The 27,960-nt window shown below is 35.7% G+C and overlaps 1 protein-coding gene across 1 annotated transcript; it reads left to right on the forward strand.

Moving 5' to 3' along the window:
• Nucleotides 1-277: 277 nt before the first annotated feature.
• Nucleotides 278-27,947, forward strand: LOC121427292 (protein MTL1-like; the record flags this gene model as incomplete). Its single annotated transcript, XM_041623630.1, has 9 exons — nt 278-412; nt 473-958; nt 1,003-1,071; nt 2,669-2,678; nt 7,206-7,523; nt 7,826-8,095; nt 11,397-11,460; nt 26,308-26,413; nt 26,890-27,947. Coding segments are annotated over 9 exons (1,464 nt in total), but the record flags the coding sequence as incomplete, so codon positions are not given.
• Nucleotides 27,948-27,960: the final 13 nt, after the last annotated feature.

Below are 27,960 nucleotides of genomic sequence, written 5' to 3' on the forward strand. Positions count from 1 at the left end.
CTATAAATAATTTTTTAAATATTTATTATAATCTTTTTAAAACTTTAATACAAAATGTTACGAGGGTAATGAAGCCATGTACTCATATTATAGTCATAATCAGTACGAAATAGTAGTAGTAGTAGTAGGAGTAGCAGTAGTAGAAGTAGGAGTAGTAGTAGTTTTAGTAGTAGTATAGTAGGAGTAGTAGTAGGAGTAGGAGTAGTAGTAGTAGTAGTAGTAGTAGTAGTAGTAGGAGTAGTAGTAGTAGTTTTAGTAGTAGTATAGTAGGAGTAGTAGTAGTAGTAGTAGTAGTAGTAGGAGTAGTAGTAGTTTTAGTAGTAGGAGTAGTAGGAGTAGTAGTAGGAGTAGGAGTAGGAGTAGTAGTAGTAGTAGTAGTAGTAGTAGTAGTAGTAGTTTTAGTAGTAGTATAGTAGGAGTAGTAGTAGGAGTAGTAGTAGTAGTATATAGTAGAAGTAGTAGTAGCAGTAAGAGAAGTAGTAGTAGTAGTAGTAGTTTTAGTAGTAGTAGTAGTAGTAGTAGTAGTAGCAGTAAGAGTAGTAGTAGTAGTAGTAGTTTTAGTAGTAGTAGTAGTAGTAGTAGTAGCAGTAAGAGTAGTAGTAGTAGTAGTTTTAGTAGTAGTAGTAGTAGTAGTAGTAGTAGTAGTAGTAGGAGTAGTAGTAGGAGTAGGAGTAGTAGTAGTAGTAGTAGTAGTAGTAGGAGTAGCAGTAGTAGAAGTAGTAGTAGCAGTAAGAGTAGTAGTTTTAGAAGTAGTAGTAGTAGTAGTAGTAGTAGTAGTAGTAGTAGTAGTAGTAGTAGTAGTAGGAGTAGTAGTAGGAGTAGGAGTAGGAGGAGTAGTAGTAGCAGTAGTAGTAGTAGTAGTAGTAGTAGTAGTAGTAGTAGTAGTAGTAGTAGTAGTAGTAGTAGGAGTAGCAGTAGTAGAAGTAGTACTAGCAGTAAGAGTAGTAGTAGTAGCAGTATAGTAGTAGTTTTAGTAGTAGTAGTAGTAGGAGTAGTAGGAGGAGTAGGAGTAGTAGTAGTAGTAGTAGTAGTAGTAGTAGTAGTAGTAGTAGTAGTAGTAGTAGTAGTAGTAGTAGTAGTAGTAGTAGTAGTAGTAGTAGTAGTAGTATAGGAGTAGGAGTAGTAGTAGTAGTAGTAGTAGTAGTAGTAGTAGTAATAGTAGCTTATTTTCAAAAATTTTCAAACTTTAATACTAAATGTTACCAGGGGAGTGAAACCACTCATCCAAGGTCCTTCGTTTCAAAAATACTTTTTTTCTACAAGCTTCGGCGGCGATTTGCGGTTTAGGTGCAATTTGCGGTTTAGGGCCTTAACATACGTCCTCAACACTGCAAAAAGAACTTGTGTCATGATAATAGGTTCTAGTAGGTAGTGCTATATATCCCGGGGGAGGGGGCATAGTGGGAATGTGCCGCGGAGGGGCCCCATTTTCACACTCAAATTTCCGTTCCAAGGCATAGCATTTTTGCCTTGTTGAGAAAAAGAACAACGAAAGCCGCTCCAAGGCATAGCATTTTCTTTTTATCGAGAAAAAAGAAGAGGGAAATCCGCTCCAAAGCTTCGCATATTTTTCGTTACGCCGCTCCGATCGCATTGAATGAAGCTGCAATTTTGGTGAAAAGCGGCCGCAGAGCTCCCCGGCGGAGGCCGCGCTAGCTGCATCATGCATGCACGCATGACCGTTCCATAGGGATGCATACGCACTCACACGCTGGCGATCCGTTCCAAGGACCCCCGTTTTCACAAACATTTTGTCGTTCCGAGGACCCTCCTTTTTATAATAAGCCCGCTCCAAGGCCCCCGTTTTTTGTCTCGCCCGCGGCACACCCCCACCACATTTTTGGTCGAGTGCCCCCCCCCCCGGTGCTAATCTCAGGAAAATAGATTCTTTCACGATTTCGTTAAACGGTGATTTGATAAATAGAGTTCAATTCACCAAATGCTGAAGGGTTTTGATAGATGAAGAACTGAAGTGGTCAAAACAAATTGAAAATGTATGTAAACTTACTCAGAAAAGTATTGCCATAATAAAGAGAGCGAGAAGTTCTTTGCCTGTGCAGTCCTTAAAGGGGTGGTCCAGGCTGAAAGTATTTATAGCTTAATAAATAGAGTAGAATTCACTAAGTAAAATGACGAAAATTTCGTCAAAATTTGACAACAATAGCAAAGTTATTGAATTTCAAAGTTTAGTAATATTTTGTAAAAACAGTCGTCATGAATATTCATTAGGTGGGCTGATGATGTCACGTCTCCACTTGTTCTTTTGTATTTTATTATACGAAATTAGGTTTATTCAATTTTTTTCCTCCAAGAACTAGAAAAATTGGATTGACAACTGATTTAGTGCATTAGATATTTATTGCTGTAACTTATTTCATTATAAGGGAGACATTTTATTCACACAAGTATGAAATAATGAAAAAAATATGATTTTATGTAATAACATAAGAAAACGGAAAGTGGAGATGTGACATCATCACCTCGCCTAATGAATATTCATGACGACTGTTTTCACAAAATATTGCTAAACTTTAAACTTCAATGACTTTATTATTTGTTATTCGATTTTGATGAAACTTTCAGCGTTTTGCTCAGTGAGTTCTACTCTGTGTATTAAGTTATAAAGATTTTCAGCCTGGACCACCCCTTTATTGTTGATTTATAACAGTTTAGTGTTGGCAAGGTTTGATTACTGTTCTGCTGTATGGTTGAATAGATTTCAATCCCACAAAATTAAGCTGCAAAAAAAATTGAGGGCTGCCAGAATAATACTGAACAAGACATATAGGACACACCGTCGGCTGATTTGTTCACAAGTCTTAAATGGATGACACTAGACAAACGATTTGAGCTCAGTCGCGTTTTGATGATATATACATGTGTTTATAATTTAGCACCTTCTTACCTTCAGGTAAACTTAACCAATCCAAATGATGTACATGAACATATACCAGACAGAGAGACAGTGGATATTTACGCGTGCCCAAGTTTCGCACTGATTGTTATAAGTGTCGTCCAATCGTATCTTGATCAATAGCCTATTTGAATGGAATAAGCTTGATGATGCAATTAGAACAGCTCCTTCTGTCATTTCATTTAAGAGAATGTTTAAAGAACTTGTAATTTATAAATAACTTGCGGAACACCCACTGTTGTGCGTATTTTGTGTTAGCATGACCTTGATGATTTGGTGTAGGCCTATACTGAGTATTTTCAAGATGTCCTTCTTAGTTAATTTGATTTATTGATATTGATTATGTGCCAAAAGAGTGCCCGTCTGCGTTTTGTTTGCCGCTAAGTTTGTTAATGTTTCATTTTACATTCAAATCCTAATGTGAATCTTGATGCCGTAACATTCTGTACATATAGGCCTACGTTATGCATTTTGTAAATATGATTATTGTTATTCAGGGCCCCATGGAAGACCACTACTTATTGGTGAATGGGCTACCCTGTCAAAATATTAGAAATAAATAAATAAATTACTGCCCAGAAGGAAAAACCAGTAAGACCAGTAAATTTTTTTTACTGGTTTCCAGTATAATTTTACTGGTTTCCAGTATATTTTTACTGGGCCAGTTGATTTTTAACTGGACCAGTAAAAATCAACTGGAGACCAGTTCCAACAATTGCATTCCAGTTGAAGCAATTAGTATTACCATTTAAATTGTTTTTCATTAAACTGGTGTTACTGGTCCAATAAATGGTTTCCAGTATAGATTTTTACTGGTTTCCAGTATATGTTTACCAGTGTTGTAGTCAAGGCTCAAACATCCAAGGCCAAGGCTTTAATACCCAAGGCCAAGGCTTCAATAACCAAGGCTGAGGCCAAGGCATGGAAACCCAAGGCCAAGGCCAAGGCCTGAAAACCTCAAGGCCAAGGCATTTCAATTGTACAATACATGGAAAAAAATAGACAATGCTTTGGCAGCATACATGACACACAGGACCAAATGTATAAAAGGTGTGAGCGAGCAAAATTTTTGACCCTTGTACATTTAAAACGAAAATAATTTCATGATAGATCATGTAGATTTAGACATAAAATTAAAATAAATATATAGTTACCTTTGTACATTTAATTATTGTTCTAGGCGATTCACATTGCAATAATTATTATTACCAAGGTGATCTGATCCTGGCATGCCCATTCTCAACATATGTCTTTCTCCTCTACCTGGGACAGGGGAGGCAGAATGTATTTTTTTTGGGGGGGGAGGTCAAAGCCAAAAATGCACTTACAGTATAAGTCAAAATGAGAATTTTGGTGCAGTTCAGCAAAGCTTTTTTTAAGTGATTTCTAATTGATAAGACAGATATTTTGATTTAGGCTTTAATTTCCCGCTATAGAAAGCATAGCGAGCAAGTGGTTTAAAAAAAATATATCAATTTTGAAGTTGTAAAACTCGATTTTGGGTCAATTATAGTGCTAATCACTGTTAAAAGGGCATCCTTGCGAGATGTTGTAATAAGAAATGAAATTTAAATATTTCGAGCTGTTTTTGTAATCATGAAAAAGGTGTGCATCTTTCTACACAAATTAACGCGAGCACAAAACACAAACTGAAATTTTTACTGACCAGAAAAGGAAGCTGTTCTGGACTGCATTTAGTGACTCATAAAAAGGATACATAACTCACCAATCAAAATTAATAATGCGAGCGCAAAGCGCGAGCTTAAAAATTTGTAATATTCCGACCTAAAAACTAGACATTCTAAGCATTTTTTTGTGTAAATTGAATGCGAACCTTACTCAACAATAATTTATGCAAGCCCAATCCAAATTGAAACCTAAAATTTTGCTCTGTATGCCATGCTTGGCCCCTCAAAATTTTTGGCTCATCATGCCATTGATGCCATAGCCCATTTGGAAATGATGAAATTGAAGTTTGTGTTCAAGTATACCGAATCTTTTCAGAATATCATTAAGACTTAAAACATTCTTGTTGGTCAAAGAAAATAATACAAGGAAAACCTAATGGAATACAAATCAACCTTGTTATCATTCTTTAGAGTAAGCTATTTTTAAAGTATGAAAATTGTTGTCAAAATTGCAGTCAGATCTGTCAGAATTATTCCTGTCATAAAATCACTATAATCAGTGGCGTACCGTGGGTCACGGCGTTGGGGGGGGGCACCAGCAAAAACTTGGAATTGCCTAGTGAGCGCGGGAAGCGGGCCCAGTTGCCAGGTATACTGACCTAATAGAGATATTTTTATAAGGACAGTGCCAATAAACGGACATGTATCTCATTAGCCGAATAATGCGAGCGCGAAGCGCGAGCTTAAAATTTTTGATATTCAAACCTAAAAAGGGACATTACAATCAATCTTTTTTAATCGTGATACGTACCTGTCTCGCTAAATAATGCGAGCGCGAAGCGCGAACTGAAATTTTTGTAAATATTGACCCCAAACAGGAAGATTTTAAGGACTATATTTTAGGAATCTTTTATCTATTATGATTATACACATCTCACCATGGTCATCTAATGGGAGTGCCAATAAGCGCTTGCTGATTTTGTTAGAATTACATCTAAACATGCACATAAAGCACTTGTAATCATGATTAACATACCCATCTCACTAATCAAATCTTGCGAGCGCGAAGCGCCAGCTGAAAATTTAGGAAATTCAGACCTGGAGAGGGGCATTTTAAGGCTTGTTTGTAGGAATCCAAGAAGACCTTACGTAGTTCACTAACCAAATGATGCGAGCGCGAAGCGCGAGCTGAATATTTTTGATATTCAGATCAGAAAACAGAAACATTCATGTCTTCTTTCCAACTACATTTCTCTTCCTTTCTCCCTTTTTTTCCTCCTTTTTTTAAGTCAGCCGATGGGGGGGGGGCACATGCCCCCTGTAGTTACGCCACTGACTATAATCCTAATCATAATTATTATCATTATTATTGATATTGTCATTATCCTTATTAGTCATGATTACATCATATTACCAATAAATAATATTAATTTTCATCACTTCTCTTTGTTACATAATTATGTGATGATAATTGCAATTGATGGCACTGCTAAGTACACTTACTGCTTCTGCTGCTGTTGACTGGTAGTATTTAGTGTCATTAGATGTACAGAACAATTGAAACATCTATAATTACTTGCATAAAACAAATGAAAATACAAAATGCCTTGAAAAGGCCTTGAAAATGCCTTGAAAATGCCTTGAAATTTCAAGGCTCAAAATCCTCAAGGCCAAGGCCAAGGCCCTCTCAAGGCCAAGGCTTGAATGTTCAAGGCCAAGGCTTTGAAAAAATAGGCCTTAAGTCGCCTTAAGGCCAAGGCCGAGCATCAAGGCACTACAACACTGATGTTTACTGGACCAGTAAAAATGAACTGGAGACCAGTTCAAACAATTGCATTCTGTTTACTGGTCAAATAAATAATGACTTTATTTCAAGTCAGATCATTTAACAAATTATGAAAAATGAATCTTGCAATTCAGAGGAAGTTATTATCGTTATCATTTATCATTGTTATCATCATTGCTAATATAATTATCACAAGTATTGTTATTATGATTATTATGATCATTGCAATCATTCTTATTACTGTTATTATTGTTATTGATATTGTAATTATTATTATTAATATTATCATAATTACCAAGTATTAATATTATCATTAAAATAATTACTTCCTCTAATTATGATTAAGATCAAAGCAAGATGTATTCCTCTGATATAGTCAACTGGTCTAAAGTAATTCAATGTTTGAAATTAAACTGGTCAAGACCAGTAATACCAGTAATTCTGATGATGCTGATCACGTGGTTTACCTCATTTGCGTATCACATTTCACTGGCCATGGTATATAACAAACCAAATGCATGTAATAAACTGCACCAGTAAGACCAGTACGAGGACCAGTTCGACCAGTCAGAGGACCAGTGAGACCAGTATAAAGACCAGTGAGACCAGTAACAACCACCAGAAACAAGACCAGTATAAAATTCCAGTACTCCAAGACCAGTTTAATTTTTAACTGGACCAGTAAAATTTTATCTGGACCAGTATGACCAGTTAGACCAGTAAACCGATGTTCCAATTTCCAGAGTTACCAGTTAAAATTATACTGGTCTAACTGGTCCAGTGGAACTGGTTTTTCCTTCTGGGTGTCATGAGATTAATCATCATCGTTGGTACGTTGTCAGACTCTCTCTTTTCTTCATCTCTCTTTCCCTTTCAGATCACTATGAGCCAGACCCTTATGGTCCATGCGGCAAACCCACCATGTACGTTCCCAACGGGGGCTTTGATTTATACGACAGCGAAAATTATTTACTTAACATTCCTACCCAATGCACAAGCTCCATTGCTTGGCTGGAATGTGAGCCTGTGGTTTACTGTGATAATGGATACAAGTTCTCTGGTGATGTTGATCTCGTATGTCAGAAGAAGAACTCAACCTATGAATGGGTAGGACCTACCCCAATCTGTATCAGACGAGATGAACCTACGAATGACCAAGGAAACAACGACCAAACAATCAACTCCAAGATATGGAGTACGTATTATCCTAAAACTTACCTCCCATCCCATCCAATTTACTTTTACCATATCAGTACATTATAAGTCCGTGCGTCATCTAGTTTTAGTTTTGAATCTTGATGCCGCAACATTTTATATTCTGTACATACGTTATGCATTTTGTAAATATGATATTGTTAGCCCCATGGAAGACCACTACTTATTGGTGAATGGGCAACCCTAGCAAAATATCAGAAATAAATAAATTACTGTCATGAGTTTAATCATCATCATTGGTACTTTGTCAGACTCTTTTCTTCATCTCTCTTTCCCTTTCAGATCATGAGCCAGACCCTTATGGTCCATGCGGCAAACCCACCATGTACGTTCCCAACGGGGGCTTTGATTTATACGACAGCGAAAATTATTTACAATGCACAAGCTCCATTGCTTGGCTGGAATGTGAGCCTGTGGTTTACTGTGATAATGGATACAAGTTCTCTAGTGATGTTGATCTCGTATGTCAGAAGAAGAACTCAACCTATGAATGGGTAGGACCTACACCAATCTGTATACGAGATGACCACGACCGCCACTCCAAAAAGTGGAGTACGTATTATCCTAAAACTTACTTCCCATCCCATTTAGAATAGAAATGGTTTATTTGAACAAAAGAAATCATTCGCGGCCCAAAGGCCGAATTACAGATTTTCAGACAAATACAAAAATATACATGAAAATTACAACATAATGATCGAGAAACGGGAATTAGAAACACAATTTTGTGAAAAAAAAATCACATGCCTGGGGTAAATACATACAGTGTACATACGTTATTGCCAAATCAGTCATCATTGTAATACAATCATTTTATAACCATTTACTATTTGATTCATTATCATAATTAATCTAAGATTTGATTATTATTATTCTTATCATTACTATCAATATCATATTTAACTATCCTTTTATTATTCACATTACTATACTTTTACCATATCAGTACATTATATAATAATAATAATAATAATTCAATATTTATATAGCGCCTAAAAAATTCTTTAAGCGTTTTACATCGCAAAACCTAACTACTTAACTTAATAAACTAAACTTACTTATCAACTTAACTATATACCTTAACAAAACATCCAATGTAACCTTACATATCTAAAATACTAACTTTACTACGGACATATTAACTGACATACAAGTCCGTGCGTCATCTTTTCTCGATATCTAGTTTTACTCATATTCTGTATGGTTGCAGCCCATATGCAGGGGCTGCGGAACGTATTTCGTTTTTTTTGGGGGGGGCCGGGGCAAAGCCAAAATGCCAAAAATATATTATAGTAAATGCTGTCCTAAGCATCCTACTCAAAATGTATTATAGTGCTACAAAACAACTTTATTTCTCATCAAATTTTGAAAAATTTCCTTTCCAGTTACTGTTAGCACAAATCTTTCAAGTAATAAAAAAGCTAAAATAAATTTGACTTGCGCTTTGCGATTACAGTGCAAGCTTTTTAATACCGTAATTGGTTGAGAGAAATGATTAATCTGTTCAATGGGATAACCGCGTAGCCACAATTTCACTTTGGAGGGGGCCGCTGGGGTGAACATGGTAAATGCACGCGAAGCGTGCCAACCTTGGTGCCGTGCCAACACTTACATAGCGCGCGAAGCACGCTCCATAGGGGGTGGATGCAAGGAGGGGGAGTCTCCCCCCCTCTTGCGCGAAGCGCGAAGTTTTTGGTGTTTCATTAATTAAAATGAAAAGGGGCCGTCTCTCTTGTCTCTAGTACCTATATCAGCTCCAATTCAGTTGACTACATTGTGATTTTGAATCTTGTTTTCATGGATTTTGTTTTCAGAAGTGATTGTGAACGCACAAAAAAGGAATACTATGGAGGAAATTAAAATAATGATAACCCCGCGTGAATCGCGGAAGCTAATAAAGCGTTTTATCAATTTTTGCCATGAAAAGGGTCCCGAGAAAAGGGTATTCTCCATCATGTCCATGATATATTGAATACTATCCTCGGAAAGATCGGATTTGATCAGTTGATTACAAACAATTTAGCAACAGTGCATACAACTCGCAAAAGAGAGGAGAAGTGTATGTGCCGAGAGGAAGATATTCTTCCCCCCGCAGAACTTCATTACAAGGAAAATAGTGCGCAAAATGTTGAAACTTATTGAAATTATATATATATTAAAAAAGGATGCCAAATTGCGTTTACTTATTCTTCGCTTCACTATGAATTATAAAGAAACGTGTCATTCAAAATTTCAAACTGAGGGCGCAAAACAGGACAGGAGATGAATGTGCAGAGAAATTAAGTTTTATAGAATTGGATACAAATATTGTACTTTTAATTTAAAACGACACGAATTTTTATATACCTTCATCTTTTTTAATCAGGAACCTGGTTGCCCCAGAATTATGGTTGTTTAGTAATGCTGAAAAGTGGGAGAAGTTGACTTTATGGAGGTGACGGCAGAAATTGATATGAAGATTTTACCCACTCGGAGCCGACGTACCCGACCAGAAGTAGTTGCGCGATCACTTAAAAAAAGATAACTTCATATACTTCGGCCTAACCTTATAATGTATACATTTTAACTTTAACTGACAAGAAACACATATACATGTAGCTGAGGTGGAAAACAAGGTTAGAGAAAGGGTGGGGAAATAATGGAGAACTTCAATATTGTCATTTAATCGCGGGCAGCGCGGAAGCAAAATTCATGTATACAAACTTAGAGCAAGAGTGAAGGAGTTTCTCTTTTGAGAGAAAAAAAATAATAGAACAAAAAACCCCACAAAGCTATCCTTGTTCCTTTTCCTCCCTTCCCTTTTCCTTTCCTTCTTTCGTTTTTCCCCTTCTTTTTTTTTTCTTTTTGGGGACTTTTTTGGGGGGGCGACCGCCCCCACCACCCGCTGGCTACGCACCTGCAATATGGGATAGCATGAGCTTAAAAAAAAACAGTTTCCAAGTTAATATGCAGAAATTATTCTTCTTGCGATCCGATCCATTTGTTGTAGCGAGATACACATCCTGCATGTTCACATATATAATATATATCTATATAAATATTGTAAAGAACTGGATGAAGAGAACAATGGTAGACGTAGCTTAAATCAAGGTTCCCCAGGGTATCAAAGCAATAGCTTTTTAGAGACATTTTTTTTGGCATCAACAATTTTTCCAAAGGGTAGATAGCTCTAGGGAATTGTTCTCTTCATCCATACGTGTCCTGTATCAAAGCAATAGCTTTGATCCAGCTGAGACATGGCGGCTTGTCATTGTTCAAAACTCACCTTCACCCGACAAAGGAAAATAGTATTGGTATAGTGTCGAAAATCTGTCTATCTGACGGTCAATCGGACCGGGCTCACCCTAGCCACTAACCCGTCTCTGTGGTCTAGTGGTTAAGGCACCGGCGTTCAAAGCTGGGGGCCCGGGTTCGATTCCCGGCAGAGACATTTTTTGGGCATCACCAATTTTTCCAAAGGGTAGATAGCTCTGGGGAACCTTGATTTAAGCTACGCCTACCATTGTTTTCTTCACCCAGTTCTTTAAAATATTTAAATAAAAAAGAGTTGCCAAAAAGTTGTTGTACATGTAAATCTTTACACACACACACACACATATATATATATACATTGTAAAAAAATGATGTGCTAATTGAGATTAAATTTGGACTAGAATATCAGCACTCGTAGTGCAGTCACTATACAAGCACTGTAAGTGCTAAATTAGCACTTCATTTTTTCACAGTGTACAGGGGGTTTCTTCCCCTCATTATTTAACTTCCAAAACGCACCAATAACAATCACAACGACACAATCCCATACACCATTTGAATTGTCTATAGAGAATTTTTTTTTTCTTTATTAACCCACCAGAGATATTAGGTATTTCAGTTGGACTGAGCTTGGCATTGACAGTGTGCGGTGGCCTTGTTAGGGGGTAAGTTTTTTTTTTATTCCTTCTCGGTATAGTCTTCCCTTGTTTTGCAATTATTTTCGTTGAAAGATAATTTACAGGGGCCGCGGAACGGTTTTCAAAGTGGGGGGGGGGACCATGCTAAAAATCACAATCATAATTATGATCAATTTTACGTATTTGTACACGATTTTGGAAAAAAAGTGGGGAGCCGAAGCCAGCCCCCCCCCCGGTTCCGGGGCCCCTGACTTATGAAGAGGAATTACTATGTTCTCAGATTGTCGGATTCATCATCTTCTTCTTATCCTCTTCCTTTATTTGTTTTTCTTTTTTTTCTGTGTTTTTTTTTCTTCTTCTTTCATCTTTGCTTTTTGATACTTCTTTCTCTTTGTTAATCTCTTCCTTTCTTTCCCTCTCTCATTTCATTCTTTACATATATAGTTATTTCCCTCTTCTTTTCCTTCTTTTTGTATTCCTTTTCTTCTTTTCTTTTCTTTAAAAAACATAATTTTCATAATGTTACTTCTCGAAGGGGGGGGGGTCGGCCGGATGACAGCTATTTTTCTTGTTCTTCCTAATATATTAAGGCCTATTCTTCGTATTACAAGCCCCCCCCACCCCAACCCGCTCTCTCTCTCTCTCTCTCCCTCTCTCTCTCTCCCTCCCTCTCTCTCTCTCTCTTTCCATATTCTATTATCTACTTGGTTATATTTTTGTAAGGGTTATTAGAAACTGATCCAACTTTACAAGGGCAAATTCTACTCAGTCCAATTGAACAAAAGTTTTACACATGCTAGCTTCAATAATCTTTACAAAGCTCATGTCAATAAGATTCAATCACAGGGAGACTAAAACCATGAAAACCACTCACATCAATTGGTTTCAGTATCAAAGTCACAAGATGGCAAATGGAGATGTTTTTCCAAGAATGTCCTTCATCAATGTTCATAGTGATTGGACGGGGGAGGGGGGGGGGGGCAGATGACCGTCTATCTCGGCGTGGTGACATGCGGGAATCTCAACCAAAGGGGGACAAGGGGCTGGAAAATTTAAATGGGGAGGAGTGGAAGGGTAGAAAGTAGCCTATCAAAGGAACATTGTACGGGCGTGTGTAACTCTGTTACTCTGGTATACGCCCTTAAAAAGAGACATCATTTTTTACTTGTCTCCGGGCCTAATATTTGCGGAGCATGAGGGGGAGGCCGGGGGAGAAAAAAAAGGAAAAAGCAAGGAGGAAAAATAAAAAGAGAAAATAATACGAGTGAATTAAATAAGATGAGGGGGAGACTTGGACACTCAGACGATTCCTTACGCGGCATCATCCTTGATGTCTACTTCCTTTCTCGTACTGAATTCCTTGTCGGCACATTTTCTTCGCAGGAATATAATCTTTCATGTCACTATAATTTTTTGCTCACGCTCCGCGCTCGCATTTAAGCTTGTTTGCGATGATAATTATCATGCTCAATAGGCTGCTTTAGAGCTTAAACTGTAGTCATCAAGTTTTGAAGTCAATGTACAAAACATATTTCAACTCGGACATCGCGCTTTCAATCTTTTGTTTGCTTTACAAATTAATAAAAATAGCGTTTTGTAAAATGTCCGTTTTATGGTCTGAATGTCAATATTTTCAGATCACGCTGCGCGCTCGCATTATTTGATTTGTCAAATACCTTACTTTCCTCTTCGTGTATTTCAATAAAATGAGTTCTCAAATATCTCTTTTCATGTCTGATTGTCAAAAGGTATCAGCTAGCGCTGATGTGCGCTCGCATGTTGATTGAGTTTTTATTTAGTTACCGGTAGGCCTATATATAACAACCTTCTTAAAATCTCCTTTTCATGACAATGAAAAATCTCGCCTCGTGATTTCAGCTCGATAAATTTGTTGTTAAAAATATATTCATACCCATGCTTCCTATTCATATTAACATAAATGCTTAAAATTTCAACTTTTCAGGCCTTGATATCTACAAATTTCCCGCTCTCATTAGTAAGATGACAACATCTTTTATCAATTCCTATAATAATCAAAGTCAAATGATCAAATTTCATCTCGCGCTTATAGGAAGAGGAATAGGAAGATAATTATATGCCTTTTAATATGATGACGAATGTTCTTAGAATGTCGCATGATTTATTAAGTGCGACCCATACCACTTCACAATTTATTGCACAGTGCTTGAAATAGTGCTTAAATTGACCTATTTTCAGATAGGAATATCAAATAGTTTCAGTTCGCACTCGCATTATTGATTTATGATAAAAATACCCAGATTCTAGGACTAAATCTATGGTATAATCTAGGACACGCCCCCGGAAGGAGGCAACTTCCATGATTTACAAATAAAGCATGAATAGTGTCCTGTTTATTAGGTCAAAATCTCTTCGCGCTCGCATTAATCGTTTGGTTAGGCCTATATAGTGCGTATCAAAAAAAACGGGACAGTTTTGAAAAGTCTATAAAAAATTTGTTTCAAATTATCATATCTATATTTTGATGTTAATAGATGCTCTGGGATCTTATCTTTGAAATGCCATTTAAAAAAATAAATTTTGTTCATGCTTGAGCGAACACGGGATGTTTTTGTCGGGGGTTCAAAAAGAGGCTTGCGCCAGAATGGCAGAAATGAGAAATTTGATGATTAGACTTTTTGCTAATCAGCAGACTTCCTCTTAATCTTTTCATTATCGTTGCCATAATTTTCGAATTAAGCTGTCAAATTTCATTTACAAATTTATTTATTTATCTGAATTATTTTGTTTTTCATCTAAAATTCTTTAACCCGTTGATTTTTTTTCATAGTAAGAAAAGAAGACTTTTTTTAAAAGAAGACTTTTTGTCAACCCAAGTAAGAAAATTTGCATTATTAATTGGGAGAATTTGTAATTATTCAAATCCTTTTATAATCTGAAACAAATTATGTTATGGTACCTATAAAAGACATAAATCCTATTTTTCAAGGGGCTATTGAATCCTTCACCAAGTTTAATTATGTGCTTGACAGGGCAAACAGGAAAGGATTCATATCTTTCAATGGCAATGGTGTATTGAGTCAATTTTGAAGGAGCAAGATATGGCAGATCGGGTAAAATGTATTAAAAAGTTGTGAAGCGAGCAAGCAAACTTTTCCACTTTTTTATTAAAATATCAAATTTTATGATGTTGACATAATATTCAGAAAAATGATATCATATTTCATTTTTAATGTTTTCTTTCATTTCCCTTTCCACTTTTTTTCTTGGTCATGATTTTTTTTTTGGGGGGAGCACCCCGAGCCCCCACCCATCAGTATGCCACTGTTCAAAGGCACCATAACTTTTGTAGCACGCAATGAAAGGATTTAAAAAAAAAACGCTCTCCCATACTTCGGTTAAAAAAATGTTCTTGCATAAAGAAGGAATATTCAAAGCTAAAAGAGAACATATTAAAAAGGAACAACAACAGAAATATTCAAGCAAATAAGTAAATTTGGAAATGAATTTTGACCGCATAATTCGAAAATTATGGCAAAGATAATGAAAAGATTAAGAGGAAGTCTGTTGATTAGCAAGAACTCCAATCATCATATTCATCGTTTATGCCATTCTGGCGCAAGCGTCCTTTTTAACCCCAGACAAAAACATTCCGTGCTCGCTCAAGCATGAATGAAACTAAATTATTTTATTTGTATTTGAAGGATAAGACCTCAGAGCACCTATTGACACCAAAATATAGAGATCATAATTTGAAACAAAAATTTTATATACTTTTCAAATCTGTCCCGTTTTTTTTTGATACGCACTATATAGCTATCCTGTTCATGATTACAAAAAGTGCTCAGAATTCAATTTTTTTTAGGTCAAAACGTCAGCTCGCGAATCGCGTTCACATTATTTGATTTTTTAAATATGAATTGTTTCCATAGCTAACTACAAACAGTGACTAACATGTCCCATTTCGATCAGGCTAGACTATTAAAACTTTACTGAGTTACATACTGATCTGATTGTTCAGGATCAGAAACATAGTTCAGAATGATCTATAAAGAATGGAAAAATTTGATTAATTTTTGTAATCATGAACAGGATAGCTATATAACTAAACAACTGATGTGAGCGCAAAGCGCAAGAGGAAAAACTCTAGTTTTAGACCTAGAACGGGACACTCTATTCCTGTTTTGTAAATCATGAAAAGGATGAGTAAGAGGGGATCTTCCTACATTAATAATAGTCAGGCAGCATATGTCATCTACTTCGACAAATTGGCTAAGTCTGATTTTTCACTTTTATGTGATTGGTGACATCATAAGGAACAACTTCCAACTTGATGACAAATTTCTAATGGTCATCTTGACCATGTGAGGGGTCAAAATGGGGGTCAATAGGGGTCAATTTTTGAAATTTCCCCAATTCTGTCGAGTCATTCCTCAAATTGTTTGTCTTGTTATACTGAACAAGAAAGTGTACGCAATCATATACTCTTGGCCTCCCGTTAAAAGGTTATAACAAACTTTCATTAAATTTCAAATTACACTGAAGGTGTTTAGAAAGCTTTTTTCCCCTTTTTTTTAATGGGTGTACTTTTTGAATATCGATTTTGATAAGTTCATCTTCAGAAGTCCTTATACAGAAGATATAAATGGTCAAGCCAAGGTGAGGGAAAGGTCAAAAGGTCAATAAACTTTAATTTGTAGGCATGGGCGGAAATCCCAGGGGGGACATGTCCCCCCTATTCAATATAGTAGGAGGGACACAATATCAAATGTCCCCCTTACTATTTTGGTCTTTTATGATGGTAAGAAATACATCATTCTAAATCGAAATGAAACATTATTTTGGGACGAGATGACCGTATTTTTGGGATGATAACCCTTTTTTTTTACTTGTCAAATTTCCCCGCCCCTTGTCCCCATAGGCGGATCCAGGGGGGCCGATTCTGGCTGTTGTTCCCCCCCCCCCCTATTGGCGGAGCAAAAAAAAGAAAAAAAAGGGAAAGGAAGAAGGGGAAAAAAGAGGGAAAAGAGAGGAGAAAAAGAAAAGAAGGACGACGAGTGCATAAAATAAGATGAGGGGAAGACTTGGAAAATAAAAAGGAATCTTTCGTGCCACTGTATAAAATTTTCTTTCGCGCTATGTGCTTGCATCGCCTATTAGGTGATTTATGTATCTTGTTTAATATGGAGCTCAAATATCAGCTCAAATATCAACACTGAATTCAGGTCAAAAGATATCGTGTCTTCTCTATGCCGATGATCTTGTTATCACTTCCGAAAATGAACTTGGGCTTCAAACAGCATTAAACCATTTAAAGACATATTGTATAAAGTGGAACCTAGAAATAAATACAAAGAAAACCAAAATAATAATTTTTAATAAAGCAGGTAGAACACTTAATAAGAATAAATTTTTCTTTGATAATACCGAGATAGAAATTGCTAACGAATATAAATATTTAGGAATAATTTTTAAACCATCGTGCACATTTACTCATGCTATAAAACACTTGTTCAACAAAGCAAAATAAGCCCTCTTCAGTTTACGAAACATTTTACCAAAAGACAGAATCTCCCTTATAGCTCACCTTAAGCTTTTTGACTCTTGTATAAAACCAATTGCCCTCTATAATTCAGAAGTTTGGGCTGTTGAATATTTAATAAAAGAAAAAAAGTTAATTGAGACTTGCTATAAAACATTCCCCCTGAAGCCCTACAATCAAAATTTCTCAAAGTGATTTTGGGTACGAACAAGGCGGCAATGAATAGCGCCATGCTAGCAGAAACCGGACGATTCCCTCTTGCCCTCACTTCACTGAAAGATACTATCGGATTCTGGCACCACATGACTAACTCCGCACGTAAAACATGTAAAAGCCTAGTAAATAAAACGTACGTTGAGGACAAAAATACAAACATAAATTACTGCAAATATATTGAATCTTTTCTAAGCTCATTGAGCTTCTCCCATGTATGGGAAAACCAAAATACGTTTTCGATTAACAGATTAAAAAAAGCTATACACAGCAAACTACAAGACAGATACATTAAATCATGGAAAGACGCTCTCTGCAATGAACAAAGTACCGAATACTCCACCAAACTGCAAACATATAAAACCTTTAAACTAGAATACAAAATGGAAAATTACTTATCACTAGACATAGAAAAGTCACATGTAACCAAATTCACTAAACTCAGAATAAGTAATAGCAATCTTATGATTGAAGAAGGAAGATATAAGAAACTAAAACCAGAAGAAAGAACATGTCCTCTATGCAAGGCCGGTATAGAGGATGAACCTCACTTCCTTGTCACCTGCTCATGTTTAAAAGAGCCCAGGTTAGAACTATACTCTAAATTGAATGAAATATTACCGGATTTCCAAAGCTTAAACAATAATGATAAATTTAAACTAATGATGTCGAATTCCGAAATAGACTTAAACGCAATAATAGTTAAGGGAATAAGTGCAATGTTTGATAAACGTCTGGAGCTCTTGCAACATAATAAGTAATGTATCCATAATAAAAAATAATGACAATAATAATAGTGATAATAATAATGATAGTGATAATAATAATAATAATAAATAATAATAATAATATAACTTTTTATAGCGCCTAATACTCAAGGTTTTTAAGTGTTTTACATTGTAATTATTTACCCTTACCTACCCTTTTATTTATTTTTTTTCACCTGAATATGGCTAATAGACAAAAGTAGAAAAATTTTGTTATTATTGATCTGCTTATGTTCTAATATTGTTGTTGTCATTATTATTGTTGTTATTATTGTTACCATTCTCCTCAAGCTCCCCTTCTTCCTTTTAAATATCACAATGTACTTATTATAACTTATTATAATTTGTATTAATTCATTATGATGTAAATATGTATTTCAGTAGGTCATGTGACCTAAGACTCCACATACTGTATTATGTTAATGTTTATTATGTATATTATTATGTAAATAAGTGGGTATATTCTATTATGTATCATATTAGGTATATGTCTATTATGTATTATGTACATGTATGTCTATTAGAAAAGCGAAAGAGTCATGAGTAATGCAACTAAATTTAAATTGCCAACAAGTTCATATTTATTTTGATATGTATGTTTATTATGTATATTATTATGTATATCATTTAAATTATTTTGTTTCTGTTTTTGTTTCATTGTATAATTTTGAGAACAATCCAACATGTTTGTGATTATAATCAATAAATTTTGAATTTGAATTTGAATATCAAGTTTAGAAGTCAATATACAATATTTTGTGTGATTTACAAATTGATTTTTAAAAATTGCTCTTTAAAATGTCAGTTTTATGGTCTGAATAATAATTGTATCAACATTTGCTGCTTGGGCTGCGCGCTCGCAAATTTTGATTATCCGGTACCTATTATATTCGTATTCGCTAAAATTGTCAAAATATCCCTTTTCAGGTCTGATTATCAAGAAGCATCAGCAGCTAGTGCTGCACGCTTGCATTTTGATTGGCGAGTTATGTATGTTTCATTATTGATTATACAACAAACTACTTAAAATGCCCTTTTCAGTTTATCAAAAATTTTAGCTCGCAATTTGCGCTCGCATTAATGCTTAAAAATATATTAAGTGATGCATCCTATTCATAATTACAAAAGAAAATGTCAAGTTTTTTTATGCCATAATATCATCAGATTTCGCGCCCTCATTAGGCATTAATAAACATGATATTAATTTAATAATTAAATTGTCCCTTTTGTTTCATCTCGCGCTTTGCAAGAGGAATAGGAAGATAGTCATCATTTTCATGACATGTCGTAAGGATGTCCCGGTCCTATGTCAAAACTCAAAGTAATAATAATGAAAATTTTAGCTCTTTTTTAAAAGTGCGATCCATATCTACCTTACAATTTTCATACAAAGTGCTTGAAATATAAAGCTAAATTTGACTCATTTTTCAGATCGGAATTTCAAAGTTTCATGATTTTCATGATTAAAAATGTATTTAGAATGCCAAAATTCTATGTCTATATACGAAAAACTCGCGGGCATGTTTATTCAAATACTCAACTTGTTCCCTATTCAAATCATTATCCAGTTTCAGATCACAATGTCAACATTTTTCTGCTCGCACTTTGTCCTCTCATTATTAATGTAAGAAGACCCCTTATTACTCATCCTTTTCATGATTTACAAAACATGAACAGAGTGGCCCATTTTTAGGTCTAAATCTCGATTTTTTTTCTGCTCGCGCTTTGCGCTCGCATCAATTGTTGAATTATATAGCTATCCTAGACACAAAAATTAATTGAAAATTTCTATTCTTTCTTTAGAAGTTTCAAAATTTTCAGCTCACGCTTCCCGCTCGCATTTTTTTTATTGTTGAAATATGTAACGCCTTCATGGCTAAGTGCAAGCAGTCCTTAACAGGTACCTTTTCAACAGGTACCAGTTCTAAACGTATAGAAAAAAATTCTCCTCGCGTTTTACGCTCACAATATTAATACTCATCCTTTCATGATTTACAAAACATGAATCGAGTTTAATATGGCTGAAAAAAATTCAACCCCCCCCCCATTGGCGAGGGCAGGATCCGCACTGTGTCCCCCCTACCTTTTGGGAGAGATTTCCGCCCCTGTTGGGAGGCAAAATACACTAAAAAACGGTTAAAATCTTAGAAGTTGGTTCTTTATTTTGAAAAGTCTCTATCTAAGAAGACATTATCCATTAGATAAAAAAGGGGTCAAATGTGCTCACTTAGGAACAAAACAGATAAACAGAGATAGACGTCGAATACATTCAGGGTGGTATCATAGTATTGCAGGAATACCTTGCAACGACTTGACAAAATTCATGATAATGTAATTGCAACCAGCTCTTTCCGATTTTCTTGATTTAGGAATTAAATTCAAGTCCAATACATTTTATAATTTACTAGTCTTTGATATGCAAAGAATCATTTCATCCATTTGCCTTGTACAGAATATTTTAATCAACAGAAATTATTGTAATGTATTGGGGTATGTGTGTCATACTATGTTAACAGAGTAAATACATCGATAGATCAGTGCTCCCAGCTCTTAAGAAAGATGCCTAACATCTTATTTGGATTAACTTACGAATACGATAATGAGGTTATGATTGAGGATGATATGATAAGTTGGGCTCCAGTTGCTCCTCAACTAGTTCTAATGTGTGACGGTTATATTATTTCTGACAAAGAGGCAACGTCGTGCAAGAATGCTCATTGTATTCATGGGTGTCCATTATGCTGATGTGATATAGTCTGACCATTACTCGATCTCTGGAGCCAAGAAGGACTACACATTTCTGATGTGCTGCCATTAACACGGCTTGTACTATTTTATCAAGTGTTTTTTTTCCAGAGTATACAACGTGAAACTAAACTTAATACCAGTTCTCATGATTGTGATGTGCATATAGATGCAGATTTTGTTTTTTTGTTCTTTTGTCGTTCTTGTTTTGTTCCTACTTGCTGAACTTAAAGTAAACCACGGCCATACCGCAGCGGGGGGGGGGGGGGGGTAGCTGCCCCAAAAATTTTGAAGACTTGCATTTTTACTGAAAAATAAATACTATTGACCAAAAGTATGCACGAAATCTTTAAATTTCACTTTACAAAATGCTAAAGGGCACCAATGATAAGCTCAAAACAGCACATGCACCAGCAATGTATAGTCCTGCTTGGCTCCAGAGATCGAGTAATGGTCAGACTATATCACATCAGCATATAATGGACACCCATGACTACAATGAGCATGCCTGCATGATGTTGCTGCCTCTTTGACAGAAATAATATAACCATCACACATTATGATTAATTGAGGAGCAATTGGAGCCCAATTATCATCCTCAATCCTAACCTCATCTTATTCGTAAGTTAATCCAAATAGTCATCTTTCTTAGGAGCTGGGAGCACTGATCAATCGATGTATTTACTCTGTTAACATAGTATTACACATATACATTACAATAATTTCTATTGATTAAAATATTCTGTACAAAGCAAATGGATGAAATGTTTCTTTACATATCAAAGACTAGTAAATTGAAAATGAATTGGACTTGAATTGCATTCCTAAATCAAGAAACCCGGAAAGAGCTGGTTGCAATTACAACATCGTGAAGATGATACGATGTTAATGGCATTAGGGTTTGTCAAGTCGTTTTATGGTATTCCTGCAATACTATGATACCACACTGAATGTATTCGACGTCTATCTCTGTTTATCTGTTTGTTCCTAAGTGAGCACATTTGACCCCCTTTTTTATCTAAGGGATAATGTCTTCTTAAATAGAGACTTTTCAAAATAAAGAACCAACTTCTAAGATTCTAACCGTTTTTAGTATATTTTGCCTACCAATAAAAGTTAATTTACCTTTTGCCCTTTCCCTGACCTTGGCTTGACCATTTATATCTTCTGGATAAGGACCTCTGACGGTCAAAATCGAAATTTAAAAAGTACTCACAAAAAAGAAGAAAAATAGCTTTCTAAACACCTACAGTGTAATTTGACATTTTAATGAAAGTTTGTTGACCTTTTGACATTTCCGGTTATAACCTTTTAACGGAAGGTCAAGAGTATATAATTGTGTACACTTTCTTGTTCAGTATAACAAGACAAACAATTTGAGGTATGACTCGACAGAATTGGGGCAATTTCAAAAATTGACCCCTATTTACCCCATTTTGACCCCTCACATGGTCAAGATGACCATTAGAAATTTGTCACCAAGTTGGAAGTTGTTGCTTATGATGTCACCAATTACATAAAAGTGAAAAATCAGACTTAGCCAATTTTTCGAAGTAGCGGTAAATCATGACATATGCTGCCTGACTAGAATGTGAGCGCAAAGCGCGAGCAGGAAATGTTTGTAAACGTTTTGAACTGATCGAAAAGTGCCTTTAAGGACTGCTTGCAGTTAGTCATGAAGACGTTACATATTTCAACAATGAAATAATGCAAGCGCGAAGCGCGAGCTGAAAATTTTTGAAATTTGTACATAAAGAATGGAAAAATTTTAATCAATTTTTGTAATCATGAACAGGATGTTGGCTATATAACTAAACAACTGATGCGAGCTTGAGGCGCGAGTGGAAAAATTCTAGCTTTATAGACCTAGGACTGGACACTCTATTCATGTTTTGTACATCATGAAAAGGATGAGTAAGAGGGGATCTTCCTACATTAATAATGCGAGTGCAAAGCGCGAGCAGAAAATGATTTCGTACGTTTTGAACTGATCGAAAAGTGCCTTTATTATCATTATCATTTATTTCGGCAATGAAAATTATAAGAAATTGGTATAGTGTAGTACAACACATAATAAACATAGCATAGATTGAGCACCCATGGACTGCCAGGGTCAAATAAAGTTAACTGAATTACTGTAGTCAATAAAGACCATTTGACCCTATCCAGTGGGTGCTAGCATAAAACCATGGACCTAAAACAGAAGCGGATAAAAGAGTGAGCATGAACAAAAAGGTTTAAGATCAATTATAATAGAATAAAATTACATAGGTCTACTTGATGACACTTCAGAATATCGAAATTAGCTGTTTAAATAAATAAATAATGAATTCGTGCAAGGGTGAATATGGTCATTCATTAGGCATAAAATTTTTCCTTAGTTCATTTGTCCATGAAGTAAGTGAGTTTACAACCACCCCAGAGCGCAAACTTGCCGGCAATACGGGGAAAAGAATTGATGGCTGATAGGTGAAGTCGATTTGTATGCCCTCGGAGGCGGTTGAACTTCACGACCTCCAAGTGCCTACTGTTTATCACAACGGAACATCCAACTGCATCACAACGTGCAATACCATATAAAGCCTTGACAACATAAATTATTAATGAAAATTTCCTCCTTGATTCCAATGTTTGCCAGTTGAGTTTTAGTAATCTGTCATGATAGAATATTTCTTGCCTTCTTTGGTTAACCCTAAAAAGACTGGGCCCCCCCTGTACATAAATCGCGATAACTTTTTTGCGCATGAAGCGTTCGCGCCGCCATTTCATGACTTTTTTCTCTTGAGTTTTCCGCAACTTTTGATACCAAATTTGTATACCCCCATGCCGCGGTTGCGGAGTTACGTAACATTTTCGTATCACATGTCACGTAAGAAATTGAAATTTGTATTCGTTTGTGTGTAAAGTGTATGGTATTTGAATGAATGTTATACACATTGTTTTCTAACTACATTTTTATTTGTTTCTTTCTATATTATGTCACTTGTGAATTCAATTAGCAGTTCTAGGATATGAAAATGATGAAAAACATTGCATAAAAAAATAAAGAAATAAGAAATGCAAAATAAAGAAATACAAATAAGAAATTAAAATCAAAGAAAAACATAAGAAAAGTAGTGCAAAATACCAGAATCGCTTGCACAACTATATTCTTGGGTGCAAGAGAGTGTAATGCAATAAAACATGCCAATTATTGTATTTCTCTACATAACGCATGTGGAGTAATTATTTGCATATTTAGTAATTACTAATTTGCATAAGCATATCTAATAATTCAAGCATGAAACAACACAATTCCATGATAAACAACCTCTTCTTACAGCTGAAAACCTTGAAACAGGAATTTATGGACCGTAATAAGTACCAAAATATGAAAAATTCAATTTTTTGATAAAAAAATTGCATATTCACATAATTAATTATGAATATAATTTGCATAAATTATGTGATATCTCTTATGCTTTGTTTTCACCAGCTAGTGTACATGTAACACATCACTTGTTTATCTTCCAAGATTGCTTTGGCTCATTGAAAGAGAGTGTAATACAATAAAACATACCAAGTGTTGTATTTCTCTACATAACGCGTGCAGAGTACTTATTTGCATATTTAGTACTTACTAATTTGCATAAGCATATCTAATAATTCAAGCACGAAATAACACAATTCCATGATAAACAACCTCTTCTTATAGCTGAAAACCTTGAAACGGGAATTTATGGACCGCAATAGGTACCAAAGTATGAAAAATTCAATTTTTTGATAAAAATTTGTATATTCGCATAATTAATTATGCATATATTAAAAAATACAATGAATATCAGTATTTTTACTATGTTTTCTTTTAGAGGACATGACAAAGGATGTGTGTGCCAAATTTGGTTGCGATCGGACGACCAACGGCCGAGATCTTAGGGGGGGGGGGCCCAAAAGGCCCCCACCCCCAGTTTTTCTAGCCTCCAAAATAGCCCAGTCTTTTTAGGGTTAAGTGTTATGCGGGGGCTCGTCTCTGAACATTTTCGACCTTTTGGGATAGATATTTCGTATGCAAGTGCCAACCAAGCTGGTTGACCGTACTCAACTTTAAGGACTGATTGCACTTAGCCATGAAGACGTTACATATTTCAACAATCAAATAATGCGAGCACGAAGCGCGAGCCGGAAAATTCGAGATTTAGACCTGGAACGGGACACTCTATTCATGTTCTGTAAATCATGAAAGGGCTGAGAAATTGGGATCTTCCTACATTAATAATTCGAGCACAAAGGGCAAGCAGAAATTTTTGATATTCTGATCTGAACCTGGATAACTGGCGCGAGCGTGTTGCAGATTTAGACTTAGAATCAATGCACTCTAAATACATCTTTTATCATGAAAATGAAAGCGAGCGCGAAGTGCGAGTTTAAAATATTTGATATTCTGATCTAAAAACGGGGGTCAATTTCAGCTTATTTCAAACACTTTCTAGGAAAATTGCTAGGTGGATATAAATCGCACTTGATAAAGTGCTGATATTTTTCATTATTACTTTTGAGACATATAGACCATGTTATCATATGAATATGATGACTATAGTCATCTTGCTAAGCTCGAGATTAAACAAAAGGGACAATTGAATTATCAAATCGATATGTTATTTATCAATGCATAATGAGGACGCGGAATCTGATGATATTATAACCTGAACACTGTACAATTCAAGCACTTTTTTATTTTGAATAGGATGCATCAGTAATCAGTTGATTTTTTTTAACCATTAATGCGAGTGCAAATCGCGAGCCGAAATTTTTGATAAACTGTCACGAAAAGGGGATTTTAAGTATAATCAATACTGAGACATACATAACCCGCCAATCAAAATTCGAGCATGGCAGCGCTAGCTGATACGTTCCGACAATCAGACCTGAAAAGCGATATTTTGACAACTTTATGGAATACATGAAAATAATAGGTACCTGATTCGCGAGCGCACAGCGCGAGTGGAAAATGTTAATATTCAGACTATAAAACTTAAAAATTTTATGTACATGTAGTGACATGAAATATTTTTTTCCAAGTCTTCCTCTCATCTCATTTTATTCACTCGTCTTCCTCCTCTTCTATTTTCTCTTTTCTTTTCCTTCCTTCCTTTTTTCTTTCTTTCTTTTTTTTTCTTTTTCTGCCCCCCCCCCTAATAAGGGGGGGGGGGAGGCCCCTCGGGCCCCATCTAGATCCGCCTAAGCTTAATAGATCGTCATATATTTATGTTGTGTTAAAAGAATAAAGCTATATTGACTGTTTAGACTTCCCCATACAAGAAACAAACAAAAATCAATTTTGAGCGGCTGATAGAGGAAGATATGGGTGAAAAACAATTTCGCCCCCCCCCCCTATAAGCGAAAGCTGTGTCCGCCCCTGACCGCTTCTGCATAATTGTATAGAATAATATAAGCGTAATCACTGGCGTATCCGGGGGCGTAATAAGATTTTGTAATGTAAAAAATGCCCTTAAAAACAGAAGTGTGCCCCCCCCCCCGCCAAGAAAGTGAAAACCGTTTTTTAATGAAATTAAATACACGTATATACAAACTTTTTCCCTGATTTATTCTATTTTTTTATATTTGTAAAAATTTTGTTTCATATTAAAGAATAAGGAATATGCAAGGACAACGGCAGAGACGCGCCAACTGGACATCCACCCCTCCTACAGCAAAGCCTGCTTCTCCGCAGTCCAATGATCACAGGAATTACCAGGTAACCGTGTCATTTTATTTTATAAAGGTACTTCGCCGTTGATCTATACGTCCACACTGTAAAAAGTGAAGTGCTAATTTAGCACTTGCAGCGCTTGCATAGTGACTGCACTACGAGGGCTGATTAGAATTTAAACCAGAAAATCAGCACTCGTAGTGCAGTCACTGTACAAGCACTTTAAGTGCTAAATTAGCACTTCATTTCTTACAGTGCATGGAACTTTTAAGAGGATTCTGTATATAATTTCATTACAATTTTTTTTTCTCCTCGCGACTTATCTTTATTATGTGAGAGTTTTTTCTTGGTCATGTTGGTGGGGATGCCAAGTTACGTATAGTGTCCGAAAAAACAACTTGTCAAGCCTTCACCGTATTATGTCTCCCCATCCCGCCTCCTTGCATCTTTCGCCCGCCCCCCCCCCCTCGATCCCCCTATATTCATGTTTTCTCTCTTCTCTTTCTCTCTCTTGTATACAGATTTGAGAGTATAATCTAAGTAGCAGTGCCAGTCATTGGAATGACATCATCTTCCTATATATAACATGGAACATCCACATTGCAAAACAACACGAGCCCTGGCTTATTACTAAAAAAAAAAAGTGGCGTTGAGATGAATTACATTTGAATTCTGTAGTCGTCGATCTGCTTCTGTATTTTTATTATCTGAAAATATAATATGTTTTCAAAAAGCTCAGTAGTCAATGATGCACGATTTCATCTATAACTTTGACTCATATATTCTTTCATCAACTATCCGCACAATAAAAAAGAATCAAAGAAAATAAAAATGTTATTGTTATAAATAAAATGCTATTAACAGTCCCTTTTCTTTTCTAATGGAAACTTTTTACCGTTGCCAAGGGAGATGGATCCCATGGCCCTGCGGAAAGCGGGGGGTTCTGAAGCAAAATTGCAGCTCATTGTAGCGGATCGATGCGACCGGAACGGCGTAACGAAAAAATATGCGAAGCTTTGGAGCGGATTTCTGTCTTCTTTTTTTTTCTCGATAAGAAGAAAATACTATGCCTAGGAGCGGCTTTGTTATTTTACTCAATAAGACAAAACTGCTATGCCTTGGAACGGAAATTGAGTGTAAAAATTGGGGTCCCCTCCGCGGCACATACCCACTATGCATTATATACTGAGTGCCCCCCCCCCCCGAGCCAATATGTATAGCAAGATGCACGTATTTTAATTTAGACTGATGAATGTTATAAAACATACACTTCCTTTGTAATCTCTTCTGTAAATAGTGTCAATTATGGTCGTGAATAATCAAAAGTATTATTCTACAGTTATGAGTCTACTCAATCTGTTATTTCAGATTAACCTCTATTAGCATTAATTTTCAAGGTGGTATTTTATTCGCCCCAAAGGAGTGTATCAAAATGATACAGAATGAATGAATGTCAGTTCCATTTGGAAATTTAGTTATTTAATTCATACAATTGTAGTTAGAATCACATTGAGCAGTAACATAATGTAGACCTAACATCATGTAACATCCTTCATTAAAAGCAAAACTCAGCTGTTGTTAAAGATGATGAG

This window comes from Lytechinus variegatus, chromosome 14, assembly GCF_018143015.1.
Source record: "Lytechinus variegatus isolate NC3 chromosome 14, Lvar_3.0, whole genome shotgun sequence".
NCBI classification, from domain to species: Eukaryota; Metazoa; Echinodermata; class Echinoidea; order Temnopleuroida; family Toxopneustidae; genus Lytechinus; species Lytechinus variegatus.